At 44.2% G+C, this 17,534-nt stretch overlaps 1 protein-coding gene across 1 annotated transcript in view; it reads left to right on the top strand.

Annotated features, from left to right (window-relative positions):
* The first annotated feature begins 253 nt into the window (after positions 1-253).
* The window catches only part of RGS20 (regulator of G protein signaling 20), a 40,609-nt gene continuing 23,328 nt past the window's right edge, over positions 254-17,534 (top strand). The window contains exon 1 of the mRNA XM_074987178.1: positions 254-358. Coding sequence (XP_074843279.1) covers positions 254-358 — 105 coding nt within the window. The remainder of the gene's footprint in view (positions 359-17,534) is intronic.

The following is a 17,534-nucleotide window of genomic DNA, read 5'->3' as shown; positions in this document are numbered from 1 at the left end:
CTAGGTGTTGTGCTGAGACCGACGGAGGGAGGGAGGGACGTTGTTTCCCAGAGGCGCTTGCTGATGAGCCGCTCTGGCATTCACGGTTCATTTCTCATTTGCTTCCACCTTCCTGCCCGCGGCTGTTGCTCTTCCTTTCGCAGCACCAGCTCACGGGGAGGCCGGGTGGACGCATATCCCGGGGGCTTAAGTGGGGGGCAGTGGGTGGACCAGCTATACAGTAAAACAGGCATCCTAGAAAGGCTCGGGACGCATGCGCATGGCTGGCGAGCCACCGTCCCTGGGAGAGGAGCCCGCAGCTAACGGAGGGGCTCGAGGCAAAGCTTTCCGCCTGGCGCCCGGCACTGATGGTGAAATCGTAAGTACTCTGCAGCCGGCCCGCACCGCCAAGCCCGCCCGGCCCCGCGGCTCAGCACGTGGGGCAGCGCCCGGGGCTCTGCCTCCGCCGGGCGCGCCTTGCGAAACGGGTTGTGGAGCGCGAAGCTGACGATCGCCTCTGCCCTGCTCGGGGGAGTGAGAGGCGCTGCTGGGCGGCAGCGGCTGGCCCTGAGCGGGGCGGGGGGGGTCTCTCCGGGTCGCCCCCTGCCTGCTCTTCCGTCCGTCCAGTGCGGTTTGGGGGTGCCCCGCGTTCCGCCCGCTGCGTGCCCTGCCCAGCCTCCCGCCGCCTAAAGCGCGGGATTCCCTCACGGCGGGCGGCAGAGCCCTGGCTGAGCGGGCTGGGGAGGTACACCCCGAGCACAGGTGCGCGGGCGGCGAAAGGGGCCCCGGCGGGCAGCATGGGAGGAAGCCGGGGCTGCCTTGGCGCTTGGGACTAGCGCGGGCAGGCGGGCAGGGAGGTCGCTTCAGCCGCGGCAGGGCCGTGTCCCTCCTCCGGGCTGGCCTGGGCCGCGGAGCAGGAGCACCCGGCCGCTCTCTGCGGCCGCCGGCTAGGGCGCAAGGCGGGGCGGGGGGAGTGGGCCCCGGCGGGGGGTGGTTCCCGCCTGGTGCGGCCGCGGGGCTGCCTCGCCTGCTCCCAGCGCCGCCTGCGGAGCGCTGCCGCCCGAGCGAGGAGCTGTCCCCCCGGCGGGCGCTAGGCTGGAGCGCCGCGCTCTAGCTGGCCGGCGGCGCCTTTGCCTGCCCGCTCCCCGCCGCTCTGGGGTGACCCCCTTGGCGCCGACGCGCGCCTCCGGCTCCCGAGCGCCAGGGGGCGCCGCACAGCAAGAGCGGGCGGGGGCATTCCCGAGCGATCCAGTTAAGGCCGGTAGCTGGACCTGGGGCAATGGGGCTGCTGCTTTGCCCTGGGGTGTTCTAGCCACGAGCCAAGGGGGTGAATTACCCCTCGCGGTGCTGAACCCCCAGGGGACCGATCCCCCAAGCCTCAGCCTCGTCCCCTCAGCAACAGGCGGTGCAGCGCGGTGAAAGTCACTGGGATCTCTGCACCTAAGCACAGCAAGCCTGGGCCACTGCCTAAGTACCACCCACTGCCCGAGCCCCAAAGTAACACAGCTCTTTGGGGATGTCACAGAACAATCAAGTGCCAAATAAAGTGAACATTTGTTCCAGGGAGAACAAGGGTTTCTGTGTTTCCACCATCCCAGGTCCTTTAAATAGGATTTTGAAGCATAAGTTCTGCGGGCAAGAGCAAATACCATTGGCTGGGATGGGTCATGTCTGTCATTAAGTAGATGGAGAGAGGTAATGAAAATTAGAGGACTGCAAAAATTAAATATGATTATCTTTGCACGCGCCAGTAGAAATTACAGTAATTTAATATGGAGGTAATTTCTTCTATACAGTGTCTCCATTACTCCATAGTGGTAGATGCAAAACAAAAACAAAACCCTAGATGGTCATTTGTACAACCCAGAAACGTGGGTTACTTGCATATCACTCACCTTTCAGTAGCCATTGTATCACCTCCACCCAACCACTGGCTTTAGGAAGTGATGGGGTTATACTGCTAGTTCCAGTGTACTACATTTTTACAGGTCAGTATGATGGAAGCCAGTATACAATACAAGTTCCACCACTGTATGATGATGGGAGTCAGTTTAAAACTAAGGTATGTGTCTGAATTCAGAATGAAATCTCAACTGAGAAGTGTGTTCAAGTTTCCTGGGTGGTTTGATGAAAACTAATGTAGCTATGCTACCCTCAAATATTGCAACATGCTACAGAAATAAGATTTGGCCAGTTTTATATATCTTTGATTTTACTTACCTCATCAAATCTATATGCATATTACCATCTGCATTTGAAAGAATGATGCATGGACTTACTACTTTTTCTAAGTCTGTGGTTTCACTTCAGAAATGCAGTTTTTTACATGCACCCTTTTGGAGTAAATGGTCTACATTTTCAAAAGTAACTAGTGATTTTGGGTGCTGCAATTTTTTGTTGGCCAGCTTGAAACACCTTAAATCAAGTCTAATTTTCAGAACATGGAGTGTTCAGCATCTTTGAAAGTCAAACCTTTTTATGATCACAAAATGGGCAGTCAAAAATTGAGACAAGCAAAAAAAGAAATCACTAAATGCTTCTGAAAATTCAGGCATACTTGTCAGATACTCTGGAAATTTTATCTTGTGGAAGCAGTGCTTTTAGGGAATTATGGATGAAATATGGAACTATGAGTGAAAAAGCAAAGTCACTGTTATCAAAATACTCTATCCAAGGATTGGTGGACCCTCAAGTTTTGTTTAGAGACTGGGTTTTGAATTCTTTGGAAATATGCTAACCATTTGTTTCTATAAAGTCCTCCAGCTATTATCACTTGATTTCACATCTCACATCAGGTTTACATTGATAATGTCACGGAGCAGGTTCAGCGAAGGGCAACAAAAATGATTAAGGGTCTGGAGCACAAGACCTATAAGGAGAGGCTGAGGGATTTGGGCTTGTTTAGTTTACAGAAGAGAAGACTTAGGGGTGATTTAATAGCAGCCTTCAACTTCCTGAAGGGGAGCTCTAAAGAGGAGGGTGAGAAACTGTTCTCAGTGGTGTCAGATGGCAGAACAAGGAGTAATGGTCAGAAGTTGAAGAGGGAGAGGTGTATGTTGTATATTAGGAAAAACTACTTCACCAGGCGGGTGGTGAAGCATTGGAATGTGTTGCCTAGAGAGGTGGTGGATTCTCCATCCCTTGTGGTTTTTAAGTCCCAGCTGGACAAGGTCCTGGCTGGGTGACTTAGTAGGGGTTGATCCTGCTTGAAGCAGGGGGCTGGACTAGATGACCTCCTGAGGTCCCTTCCAGCCCTGTGATTCTGTGATTCTGTTACTCCTACCTTTCATTGGTGCAAGTGAGATTAGATGCAGGCTTTCTGTGTCCAGTGTAGTTATATATATGCAGGAATTTTACAGTGTGGTCATATTGCAGTATGGTACATTCTGCAGTAGATTGCAATGATCGAATCCAGTAGGGAATGATGTGTGAATCAGTACTGAATGCACTACAAGATGAGTCACCCTGATGCAAACCAGCTTTCAGACCAGTACCGTGTCACTTAGTTCCTAATCCAGTTCAATGTGAGTCAGATCCAAGCACCTAGTACGATATGAGTCACGGACTAAAACAGTACCATGTGACTCCAATACCCAGTGTGAGCTGTCAGAGCTTCTGTATGAAGTGACTCAGTTCATAGTACAGTAGAATGGGATTTTTGGAGGCCATTCATAATTAAGCGCAATGTGACTGAGTACTCAGTAGGATATGGTGTGATGGGAGTCAGCTAAGTATCTCAGGTTCAGTAGTAATCTACCATGTGCAAATGTTCCATCATTTGTATAGTAACATGACTTGTAAAATATCAAGCTGAATGGACTGTTTTTTAGCCAAATACATGCTAAAAAATTGAGGCAAATGCTTTAATTGGGTATGAAAGCCAGAAGTAGGAAGATTGACAAATTTCTATATGCTTTGCAATTTGGGATCTTAGTTGCTTAATATTCCACATGTCACCTGGCAGATCCTCAGCTACTATAAATTGTCAGAGCTCCATTAAAATCAACTCCAGTTGTCGCATGAGATAAGTAAGTGAAGCTGTGACAATTTATATCATCCGAAGAGCTGTCTTGTGGAGTACAGGATGGGCCCAATGGTGATTTACACTGCTCTGGTTTTGAGAAACAGGCATTGAAGTGTGAGAAAATTATAATTACTCTAAAGCTCCCTTTGCACTGCCAGAACAGTGTAAAGTAGCCTTAGTGTTGAAGGAGAGCCAGGCCATAGGTATTTGTCACCTATCTTATCCATGGGTATATCTGTGTATGTTATTCTTCAATGGGTACAATATATGTGGGATTCTGTCTACAAAGGCTGTCATAATTTCTATTCATTCTAGCTGAACTGGTACAGTGATTACAGGGCGATGTTTGTTAGAATAACATATTTTCCCTGAGGTCTCGGGCAACTGCTGAAGCCCAGAAAGAAATTTTGAGCTTACACAAAACTAGTGTGGTCTACGTGAGGCATCTTCTCAAAAGAGAAACACTGAAACATGAACAAAAACGTGGTCTACATAGTTTTCCTACAAAGAATGGTAGGTTTTATGTAGAAGACAGTTTCAGTGAGAGGATTTTTTATGAGGACATCAAGTTTCTTGTGCAAGGTGCTTTAAGTTGTAATGCCTCTTGTAATGGAAAATACCACACTCAGACCCTTGCAGGATCAGCCAGCATTCTGTAAGTGAAATGCGCTGTGTACAGTTCCCTTTTTCTGTGTGGGCATGTTGCATTTCTAAATGTTCTCTTTGAAATGTAAAGCAATGCTTTAAACTGTGTAGATGAGCAGAGCCCATTGTAGCTGCTGCTACTCTCAAAAAATAAGCCACAGATGAAGGCAGCCAGCCTAGTTTCTCTCCATCTATAAATGGGTTTATATAATACATCTGAGTTTCCTTTGGATCCCATACAGAAGGTGACCACTTTCTTTTGTAGTCACATTCACTGATCTCCTGTTGGTCTCTGCGCCAATTCTATTCCAACACTCTCTTTGATGCAGCAGTCTAGGTGGCCGCTAATATCACCTACACCAAACACTGATGTTGTTTTTTCCATTTCCACCACCTTAAGCCACCTAACGATCGTGGCCGTGTGTCAAAACTCTAGTTGTACAAGAACAGAGTCCCAAGCTCTTCCCCAAGTCTAAGTGACTCAAGGTGCGTGTCTATGTTCATTAATATAAATTATAACTACTCTTGATTTAAATCAGTGTCCTCTTTGATGCAGAAACCTTAATTATGAGATTAATCAGTGGAAAGGAACTGGAGGCAACATCAAGATTTCTAATGCCCCAGTCCTGCTCCCACTGTGATAAACAACAATCTTACACTGCCCTCAGTGAGAATATTTCCAGTCTTAAACACTCCCACATTGCAGGTAGATATACAACAAGGCTTTTGAAAGTAAGATTTACCTTGAGCCTACCCCACTCAGAACTTTTTTGTGACAATGGTAAAGAATGTCCGAATCACTTTCTTCCAACTCATTGATAAGCACCATAGAAAAGACTGTGAATGACAATAGAAATATGCACATGATATTCATTGTGGGCCTGAAACAAAGCCCACTTAAGTCAATGAGAGGGTTTTCATTGTCATAGTGGGCTTTGGATCAGGCCCACTAAAGTTACTGAAAAGTGATTGTACTGTGATTATGGAAATCTGTTCACTGTGACTGACTGTTAGCCATTATTAGAATCAAGGAAAGCAGAGAACTCACATACTGTATAATTACTGTAAAACAATCATACAGTAATGCAAATCAGATCCCCAGAACCAATCCGAATTTAACGAACTTCATAATTAGGGGAAGAGCAAGGGAAGACTATTGTATTTATGCTTCAGTAACAGTACAGAATCTTTGCATTGTGGCTAGCTCAGAAAAATTCATTTTGTTGTCGTATGAAACAAAGAAAGGATTATGTAATGTAAAAGCCTCAATCAATTCTTTCAGTGCAATTATGATTTAAAAAAAATCTGACCTCTAACTTTTTATACTGCATGTATTCCTTCCTTGGGTGTTGATTTGCACTGTAGGGAACTCACATTCCCTGCTACAGAAATTAGTAAATACTGTAGACATTATAATTCTATCAACAAAACATTATTTAAGCAGCTTTTAACCATGGGTGTAACTTTCATCCCTGATGTTTGTACCTGTTCATGTCCAAAAGGTTAAACTTACAAATGCCACATACTCTGAATGTTATACAGGCATGCATTAGGGACAGAGAGCCATTCATATCTAATATCTCAGCATTAGCACTGGGGCATACATTTTAGCTTTCCATTATTTTCAGACAAGTATTTGGATCATTTTAACCCCTGACTGATTTTAGTAGCAATGGAGCTCCAGCATTTGATTGTTATTAGCTGCCTTTATACGTATTACACGCACTACCTACCTTGATAGGAAGCATGGATATCTCAAATGATTTTGCTTTATACAGCAGATGATTGTTTGCAGCAACACCTTTTAAGGGCAAACAATGTTCAAGACCAACATTTCCCCTGGGAACGCTTTCCCCACTATGCATTGTCCACTCAGTAACAGCAACATAGCCAGTCCAGAACAGCAATGTTGGTGGCATTGTGACATCACATTTAGGGGTGGAGAGGCATGATGGGCATTGCTCAGCCAAATTGCATCTTTCTGTCTCCAACTGATTCCTACCCTTCAGTACAGCTGTAAGGCACACTGCCCCATCCATTTTCCCTGCCTGACAGAACCTGTATGGAGAATCTATGTATGTGGAGATTGTAGGGAAGGTTTGGGGTCAGGAGTGGGATGTTGAGGTCAGGAGAGCAGCAGAGGCACAGCCACAGAGCTAACTCCTCCCTTTCTCAGTGCTTGGTTTCAGACAGTAGAAGTAGGAGTACTGCTATTATGCACTAATGAGTGTTGAGCCGCACCCCTGCATAAACTGAGCTTTCCTCCATGTTGGTTGCTGGTGGTGGGATGCGGTAGTGCAGTTTTGCGGTGAGGGGTGTAATAGGATGGGGTTTCTGGGCACAGCTAGAGAAATCAATCCAGGGTATCTTTGCTTAAAATCCGGGCTGCTTACAGCCCCAGGCTGGGATTTCCTTCTCACTAAGGCAAATTCAATCAGCCATAGCAGCACCTCTGCCAGCCCCACTGGCCAGCCAGAAGCCCCACAAGCAAATCCACAGACTTCTCAGCTGCTGTACCAGCCCAGACCAACAACCCCCAACTTAAGCTGAGAGGCTCTTAAACCTAGATCACCAAACACCACTCAAGTTCTTCCAGATGCCAAAGGGCCCAGCCCCAGACCCCAGTCGATATATACTTGGATCTTACCCAAACAACCACACCAAAGCCAGATCCTTAGATCTAATGTCTAAGGGTTTATTAATATAAAAAGAAAGAACAGGGCTGGAGAGAAGAATTGTTAAAGCAATACTTTACATACATCAGTCATAGCTACTGATGCAGGCCAGCAATGTTATTTGCCCATTCTTGAAAGTCTCTGCAAGTTCATTTCAGGTTACATAGATTCAGTTGGCAAAGCATTGTAGATCCAGCACACTGGGGCCCCCACATTGGCACATGGACCCTTGGAGAGCAGTAGACAAAGGATCCGAGATGGACATTGCTAAGTCCACAGCTTGGCTCTCTCTTGTATTGTCTTTTGTTTAGGGACAAAGCTCCTTCTTCTTCCCATAGTCGCTTGAGGGTCCTCCCCCACCTGACTCAGGTGGGCTGTTGTGGCAAACTGCCATTGGATGAATTCCAGGAGACAGTCTCAAATTTCTGAAATGGACCTGTTCCTCTGTTTCAGTCCAGGTCACTTGACCATTGGGCTTTATACCATTGACACATCCCAAGCATCTGTAATGTAGATTTGGTGTCTGAGCACCTGGTTTTTCACCCTATTGTTCAGGTGAATATCCTGGCTGGGGCTGAGTTTACACTTCCTATTGTGAAGCTTAGCACAAACATTTTCTAATACAGCTACATAGCTAAAATCTATAATTTGGCCTACAAGCATGATACAATCATGTAAGTAGCATACATAGATTCAGGGCTTCATTAGCTTCCTTAGCACCTCACACACCTTCTGCTCTAAGTTCAAAATGACTCTCTTTGATCTTGCCTCTCTTTGAGGAGAGGTGGTGAGGTTGGGATGGTCCATAGATCCTGGGAGAGTTTGTTCTGCGGTCTTGAACTGTCCCCACCTTCTTCCAATAGAGCCTCCTACTCAGATGAGCTTTACCCTCGCTGAAGTGTCTTGAGGATAAGGATGAAGATCTTGAACTAGATTTGATATTCACTGAGAAACCAGGGTAGAGAATGAAGGATAGGCCTGGAGTGCTTGTGGTAACCTGTGTTGCTCAGAGGATGTGCTGTGGCATTTTGTACCAGTTAAGAGTTTCCTAAATGCTTAAAGCTTCTTGCCCAGATCACATGGCTGTAGTCCAGCAGAGATGTGACAAAGGTGTGGTGGGATCGGGCCAAATATAAATATATAGCACGTGTACATACAATGGGGGGAAAGCACCACTAGCAAAACAAGAGACTCCACTGCACACACTTCTCCCCCGGGGGGAGAGGAAGAGAGAGTAAACAACCTGTGACAGTTGTAAGTCACATCTCTTAATACACTGCTGGAAGGCATGTGGACGTTTTGGGAATGGGCAGGGCATGAGAACGTATATAGAATAGACTAGTTTCCACTTTTGTTAGATGGTATCTAATTGATTGTTCAGCATATAAATTTCTGTTCAGCTAAAATAAAGCTTCTTTTGACTAACAGTAACAAGTGCCCTCAGAGCACAGCTGAGTTTCCTGTTGCCCTTCATAAACTTCAGAGTAATAAGGTCTGTTCTTTTCTACTCACTTTCCTTTGTTTCCAAGAAGGTCTTAATACCCTGAAACCCATTTTGAGGAATATCCCACCAGGTGGTATAATCATCTTTCCATCCTCAGAAGTGTTCACATATCATTTAGTTGTCATCTCTATTTTTCAGAAGCGGGCCCAGATTCCCAGGCACTCTCCTTCTGTTCTGTGCTGCTTTGTTGATGCAATTGTAAAGACAGGTTAATTGCCAGGTAATATGGGTTTACATCCATGTGGTATTGTGGGCATATCACAAAACAGCCAGAGTACCAGTAAATCTGGCCCATTGTGTTCAGTGCTGAAGGGAGCGCTGCTGTTGTGTTCCATTCCCTTCCGTACGTTACTGCCATAGAACAGCATTCTTTTATTTGCAGTATTTCCCAAAGGGATTGATTCTTCTACAAAAGATTTTACCTCAAAATTACAGGAGACATCTGAATTGGAATTCATTTAAATTAGGCCTTACCAGACTATTTTGTGCATTACAAGGGCAATTTTCTCACCTCTGATATTCGCAGAACTGTGACACCTCCTACTCAACTTAATTTGCTTCATCTACTGGTCCTCCTAGTGACAGGTAATCCCCTTTTTTTCTTTCTTCCGACTCCTTTCTTAGCCACCTTCCCCCCACCCCCAACTATATAAACCCTGGATTCTAATGGTCTGCTTCAATCATCTGAAGAAGTGGATCTTACCCATGAAAATTCATGACCTGATAAATTTGTCATCTTTAAGGTGCTACAGGACTGCTTGTTATTTGCAAAGCTAGAGCCTAACACAGCTATCCCTCTGAGAATATTTCCCAAAGGGACTGTTTGCAAAGGAGAGTTTGCTGGACTCCAGGAATATTGCTTTAAGACTTGCTTATATTTTACCCTATAGATTTTACGTAAGACTCTCACAGACTTAGTGGCAGCTTGCCTACCACCGGCCTGGCCTCATCAAATCCATTTGCTTTAAAAACATGAACTAACTGGAATGAGGAATAGTGCCCCATAGATCTATGTGCAGGGTATGGAGGTTCCTCTGTCTCATGCAAAGAGGTCTCATCCATATTTGCTACCCTATTCCCTCCTTCTTTCAGAATTTGCATACAGCTCTCCAGTGTGTGTGAGAATAGGGCAGGGACAAAGCAGAATGGGGACAGAGCAGTAAGGCACTGTCTCCACGTTAGCCTCGTGAAGATTACCCCTGGAAAACTATAGAAATTGGGATTATATTGTTTTTCCGACAGAAGCCCCTTTGAGATGACTTTTAGTATGAAGTCTGGCCTATGAGCATTTTTCCCTATAAGCTGGGCGCTTGGTCGGCTGCCCAGGAGAAATTCAAATGTCACCCAGCTGATTAGCAGAGCGCCCACAGCTACCCACAGTGGGCAGCATGTGTTTCTTATTGGTGATGCACAGCCACACGTCTTGGTGCACATAACAAAATTTATTCTGCCCATGTCTGGAAAAAATTAGCAGGAACACTGCCTATGAGATAGATTCATTGTTGTTTGCAGCATTAACACAGGCACTGAAACAGCTCTTCAGGAAGTGTAAATCTCCATAGCTTCACTGACTTTCAGTGAAGCTATATTGGTCGCCAACTGGCCCACAAACACTTGCAATCAATATTAATATTTCACCTGGTTGGGGGGGGTTCTCTAATCACACTGAAAACAAATATTCATGAAGAAAAGCATCTTTTTCTTATTGGTGGACATGTTGTACTTCATTAGCCAGAAAAACAAAAAAAAGACATTACTATTAACCAGCTATTAAAAACTAATAGCCTCGTGTAAGCCTTGTAGATGAACACCTCATGTTTTAGCTCTAACAAGTGTTTGATTATCAAATGAATGATTATTCTTGGTGTACTTATGTCACAGAAAGCTGTGTTTATTGATTGCTATTTTCAGATCACGCACCTGGGAATAAGTAGACAGAATATTTTAGCTGAGGAAGCTACATTTGCATTGATATTTAAGGAAACATAAATATGCTAACTTCATTGTATAATTTTTGTATGAGCAAGAAACCAGCAAGTGTTGATTACTGATTCTTTCCAATTTCAATGGAAAATTGACTTAAGATTTTTTTTTTCTGTCAGGTTAGATTTATGTTTGACAAGATCAGGTGCATAAGGATGTATGTAAATGTTATTTTTGCAGAAATAAGCCCTGCATATGCAAGCTGTAGCATTAAAGATTCTTCCCCCATCTCAGCCCTTACATTCTCACTCATGTCTCAAAGATCAAGGCAATTCTTGCTTAAAAAATGAGGGAGTCTTCAAATATTTTAACAGTGTATCTTCTTTGTTTTCCCCCTGCACTCAAAAGCTACATCTACACTAGAGAGTTTTGTCGACAAAACACCAGTTTTGTCAACAAAACTCATGGCGCATCCACACTAAAAATGCGTTCTGTCAACAGTAAATCGACAGAACTCGGCACTTTTGTCAACAGCCATCTGCCTCTCCTTCATGAGGCAGAACACCTTTCTTGACAGAATTCATTGACAAAAAAGCCGTGTGGATGCTACGGGAGGCCCTCTGTTCACAGACAGGGCTTCTGGGTCAGTGGGCAGCTCTGTTTGCTGAGCATCTGGTTGGCCATTCTGTGAAGAAAGTGGCTGGGATAGTCTGGCCACTCTCTGTCAACAGAGCAATCGGCTTTCGTCTGTGGCCACAATCTGTTGACAGAAGTTTAGTCAGAAGATATCTTCCAACAGTAACTTCTGTCCACAGATCACCTTAGTGTAGACATAGCCAAAGGGCTGAGCATATACGTGGCTGTAGCATTTCAGTTCTAGTTTGGTCAATGAATCAGAGCCCGTAACTCAAATCTAGATCTGCCCCAGAATGCAGACTACAGCAAGGAGGCTGGCCAGACTGTGGGGGCCACACGTCAGCCATCTTTTTGTGCAGTTATTTGAGAAGAGGCAGTCAGCAGGGGATTAACATTTGTACCCGAGTTCCTCTCTGTCGTAAGGAATCTACACGTTCTCCATAGCCAGAGTGCTGAAGAGGGGCCCTTTGAGCTGGGTTGGTGAGGAGCAGTATTTGTGCATGGTTCTTAATGTTTCTTGCCTTGCTGGGAGCAGTCCTGTCGGTGGCAGGAGTAATAGCAAAAGGAGACTTATGCAAAGCTTGTGCGCCCACTTTTGAATACCAGCCCTCTCAGCACTAGCAAGCATTGTTATCTGCACAAGTATCACTCAGGGGCTGGACTTCGTTCATAGCTTGTTGCATGGTTGAAATTCAGGAGTTTAATAACGTAATTGATTTCCATGCTTCTTGCTGAGTGGAAGGTCCTTGGATCATTCTGCTCAATGGAGGGCACTCAGACCTTTTATTTTACTAGTATTGTTCATACATTTTCTAACAGCACTAACTTGGCTTGAGGTTGGGAGGTATTTTTATTAGGATTTGTTTGGGTAGTGGGAAGGAAGTAAAGCAAAGCAAATTAAGGTTAAGATCATTACTAACAGCTACACATTTAGATGCATGTACAGCAAGGATCTTAAGTATAGGTTTAAATTTAAGACCACGAGCAGGATAATGCTTATTCTTACACTAAATGATGTGCTTGAGCACTTTGCTGGATCAGGTCATTGCGTTAAAAGAGCTGCTCAAACAATGTAGTGCTCCAGCCCAGGGCTCATGGAGTGCCACAGCACAGTTGATGGTAAATCCAAGTTTGCTCAGGACAGAGGAGGCTGTTTACTTTATTTTCTTGAATGCTTGTATGCAAAAGTAATGTTTGAAAATGGTACTGGGCTGACATATTCTGAAGTTCATTTGACCTCAGGGGAAGAGTTCTACCTTTTGGCCATTTTCTCGTTAGCATCTCTGGTAATTTTCACCCTTGTTGGCCAGGCTGTCACTAAACATATCAGGGTATTTCTACATAGCAGCATTATTTAGAAATAAGCTATTCTGGAAGAACTATTCCAGAATAGCTTATTTTGAAATAACACTGCTATACACAGAATTTTTTTTCAAAATATCCCTCAGCTATTTCAAAATACAGCACCTACACATAATAGAGCCTATTGTGAAATACAGCCATTGAACACACTATGACTTATTTAGGAATAGGCTCCATTCCCTGTCAATGCAGCCCCTATCTCAAAATAACTATTACAAAATAGGCACTATTCCTCGTGGAATGAGGTTTACCTATTTCAAAATAAGCCAACTGCTATATCAAAGTTATTTTGAAATAGTGGTTGCTTTGTATAGGTGCTAGCAAAGTTATTTTGAAATAACAGCTATTATTTCGAAATAACTTTGGTATGTAGACCTACCCTCAGTTGCTGTAATGGGTTCAACTCATTGACCAGGAAATGAATGTTACAGGCACAGTGGTGATGTTTCCAGCTGCTTTCCCCACTTCTGTGTTATACTTGTGTACCAAGTTCTCAGGATAGAGTTACACACGGCTACACTTGAAAACACTTTCTGAGCCATGCAACGCACCATGAATTCTCTCTTCCATTGTGTTCCCCTTTCACCTCTGGATTATTTTAGAGCATGTTGAAGTTGCATATTTTGCTACTTTACTTGCATTTAATGTCAGTTTTCTGTAAACAACTCAAAGACACAGTTGCCAAAAAACACAACTACTAATTGAAATTATTCATTGTTCTGAAGATTCGAGGTTGGAAAATAAGTATTAGGGCCCAATCCAGAAGTCAATGGGAAAGTTCCCATTGACTTCAATGATACCAGAATTGGGCCTATCATGCAAATTATTTTTCTCAATAGCCTTGTGTGAAAAAATAACCTTTAGAAAATACTAGCCATTGATTCTTGATATTGTAGCAACAGGATCAAAAATGAGAAATTCTTCCTGATTAATATCTACTGCTAGTCTTATCACTGATTAAAAGATCAGATACAATCTGCTGATAAGAAACTTAAAGCATTTCACACCAACTGCATAATCCAGTCAACATCATCTCAGACCCTAATTAGCAACTGCAGCATAACACACAAATATAACAAAACTGTATGGTTAAACAGCAGGCAACACAAACTTTTCATACTGTCCAGACCATCTTTGATTACTTGAAGTTAAAATATGAACTGGCTCAAGCGTGTCATGCAAATATATCAAAATATGAAGCATATATACCTCTAATTTCTAGACAGTGTTTAAAAGCTTCCTCCAGCCAGTCATTCTATCGTAGAAACTGTGTTTTCATAGGCTTGTGTCAAATCATGCCATTTGCATGGAGAAGCCCAGAAGGCGATTGTTGGGAGGAAAAACAATGAAATTCTCTGTGCTGAACCACTCCCAGATTGTTTAATCGTTCAAGTGGCAGTAGCTTTGGTTCCCTAGGGCCTATGGGTTATGTGTGGATCTTAAGGGATCTGATGAAAATGGAGCAGCCACTATGAAAATATAGGAATGACCATTACTGGTTCAGACCAATTGTCCATCTAGCAGTTTCCTGTCTTCTCACAGTGGCCAGTGATAGATGCTTTAGGGCAATTAGTAAGTGATCCATCCCATCCCACATTCCCAGCTTCTGGTACTGTGATTCTATTCTGGCTTTGGAATGCCAGGGTCCTCTCCCATTCCCTTTGGAGCCATGCGGCCAGGGCCACCCCAGCCATCCTGGAACTTCCTTTAAAGAGTTTTTCCCTATGTTAGATGTGTAGCCCTAGGAAAGGTAATACTGTCCCTGTGCTGGCTGGATAAATGAGGATGATTTATTTTTTTAAAATTAATCTTACTGCCATTGCTTACTGATATCTCTTCTAGCACAAGGCCAGAGGAACATCGAGGCCAAAGAAATCTGACCCAGGTAGTTAGGACCACCTCCTCCTGGCTGAAATTATGGTGCATGTGATCAGAACTGCACCTTAGTGAATGTAATACTGTAGGTCCTTAGGCCACACCTTTGGCAGGTCATCTGCAAGAAAGCTTCCCTCTTGTTGACGCTGCAGGCACATGGTAACTTTCTCTTGAACATACTTTTTGTTAGTCAAGATAAGATAATTAGATTCTATTCAGATCTGTTTTTCAGGTTAGAGGTGAAATCTTGACTCCATTAAAATAAATGGAAGCTGTGCCATTGATGTCAGTGAGTCCAGGCTTTTGCCCTACATAATTGTGATGAAAGCCTAATCACGTGCCATATTATCTGGACTGCAGTGTAAAAAGTGATCTACCCACCATCCCTGTAAAATCCTGATAATTATTATCAGGAGTGATGTCACATCTTTGAATGGTGAAAAAATCTACCAGACATATGCTTAGGTATGTGAGTTAGAAGAATTTACCAGTTTGGTGACTTAAATGAAAAGTTGTTGGAGCCGCTAACTATTACATCAGCAGTTATCTTCTTCTCGTGTGTGTATGTGTGTTGCAATAACTACAGGTTTATATCTAGATCTGAAAGCCAGCACTTTCACCAGCTCACTGCTGTGCCAATGTCCTTCAGGCCCCTCCAGCAAAAGAACGAAAGGGACACTCAGATACATTGTGCTCCATTGTTTGTGCCTAGTAACCAGTCTCTTATAAGTGTTTGCCGTATTTTCCATTTAAAGAGGCTTTGTCCATATCTCCTATGAGATGTCCTAATACAATTCAATCTGTGCAGCAGGATCAATGCCAAGCTGTTGGTTTTGAGTGGTTGAAACACTCCATGTGACCCTCCATTGCCTCTCAGCATCCAAGTTGCATGTAAGGGTCTTGATGCATGTCCACAGAAGGTTGGTGGATTTTAATCTTGACTTTGGCGAGTTCTGCAGGTCATCATGCAGCAGGACCCTCGCATTTCCTTTGCTATGGTTAAAAAAGTGAGTTGTTGGAGCAGCGCTTCTCATCTGTAAAGGCTGGATGTGTGACAGGAACAGGAGCCAGTTGAGTCTCAAAAGATTTTAGTGACTGCTGTGAGACTACATTGGGACGCGCTGCTCAGTATTCAGCTGCAGAATATACAAAGGCAATTGTTGTGGTACAAAAGGTCCATGGACTAGAGCAGTGCTCTGCAACCAGTGTACTAAAGCGGCGCTTAGTGTGCCTCAGAGCTGTGCATAGGGAGTGCTGTCTGCCGTTCCATGCACACGCCCCACCACTTGGTGGGAGAAGCGGATGGCGGCAGAAGCACTGGGGCGGTGGCAGCAGTGGCTCTGGTGAGTTGCTGGCATCGACCTAGAGCCAGGGGAGGTCCTGGGGGTGCCTGACTCTATGGGGGGAGAGGGGATGAGGATTGGGTTCTAGTGGGAAGCTGGGGGTGCTTGATTCTGGAGGAGGGGAGGGGGATTGGGTTAGAGTGGGGCACTGGGAATTCCTGGCTCTGGGGGTTGGGATGGGAATTGTGTTATGTATATGGCGTGCGCTGTGAAACTATGAGTGCTGAAGTATGTCTTGAGTTGCTAAAGGCTGCTGAGCATTGGACTGGAGCCCCATGATATTACGGACAGCTTCTGGATAATCACAACATGAGACCTGACCTTTTCAGAGGTGCAGTGAAGGTTGTTGCCAAAAGGTTAAAATCTGGTCCAATGTGACCCCAAAATACTTTGGATTATAACTATGGTTGCTTAAGCATCAGCAGTGAAGGAAAGTCGCTCAGAACTGTATTTGAATGGACAGTCCTTTCAAAGCATTGAATTTCCTAGTTTATTCTTGTGGAAAATATCAGCCATAGTATTGCATCTATTTTATTGTTTCTTTCTTTTAATTCAAGCACTGATTGACCTCAGCTGAATTTATCTCTGGTGCTGAACTCGTTATGGGTATATTCACCTACGACTATAGCACATTACCACGTTACACAATTAGAAAACATTGTCCTCTGTATGCACGCTATGGGATTTTCAAACACTTCAGCCCAGCTCTCCATTCTGGATGAGTTCTGTACAGTGCAGGAGCTCAGGGGATCAACTGCATCTGTAGCAGCTAGCCGTGCTCTAGTTTAACTAGAAGTTAGAGGCAAGAATCACTGAGTGAAATGCTACGGCTTCCATTACACTAGATGAGCATAAGAGTCCTGTTCTCACCTTGAAATCTATATTTAGGTTTATCCAGGGAGTGATTTAGTCTCCAGCACAGGATAGAGCATCAAGGCTTCTCTAATTTAGACCACTGCAATAGAAAATAGGTGAAATGCTGTTAACTCTTGCTACTTAGCTTTCCCCTTACCCTTGGCATGAGCATCACGCTAAGGATGAGGGAGTGGGGACAGCCCTCTACATCCCACCTGCAGGGAGCATTCTACCCCATTTACATTTTATACTGCCCAAAAGCCACACTAGAAAAGAGAACTACCCGCTTGTTCTCCTAGCTGTCATCTTAGCTGTCAAAAGAATGTGTCAGAAGTGTGTCAAACTCCTGCTGTCAGTGATGACTAAGGCTGCAGAAAGCATGATGTCATTAAATAAGCATTTTTGAGTTGTAGGCACACAAAAGAGCTATCCACCCCGGAATAGTGTAATTAAAAAAAAAATAATAAAAACTGCTGCCTCTGCACTTTGCCCTGAATTTCAACCCAGAGGGTAACTTTTTCCACAGCCTTATAACTGCTTGTAAATACAGTCATTTACTAAAGGGTGCTCTCTCAATAATAGATGCCACATCTGTTAGTAATCCCATAGCACCTTAAAGACTAACAAAATAATTTATTAGGTAATGAGCTTTTGTGGGACAGACCCACTTCTTCAGATCATACCCATACCAGAACAGACTCAATATATAAAGC

Source organism: Carettochelys insculpta, chromosome 2 (assembly GCF_033958435.1).
Source record: "Carettochelys insculpta isolate YL-2023 chromosome 2, ASM3395843v1, whole genome shotgun sequence".
Classification (NCBI taxonomy): domain Eukaryota; kingdom Metazoa; phylum Chordata; order Testudines; family Carettochelyidae; genus Carettochelys; species Carettochelys insculpta.
This window is presented reverse-complemented; position numbering and strand designations above follow the sequence as displayed.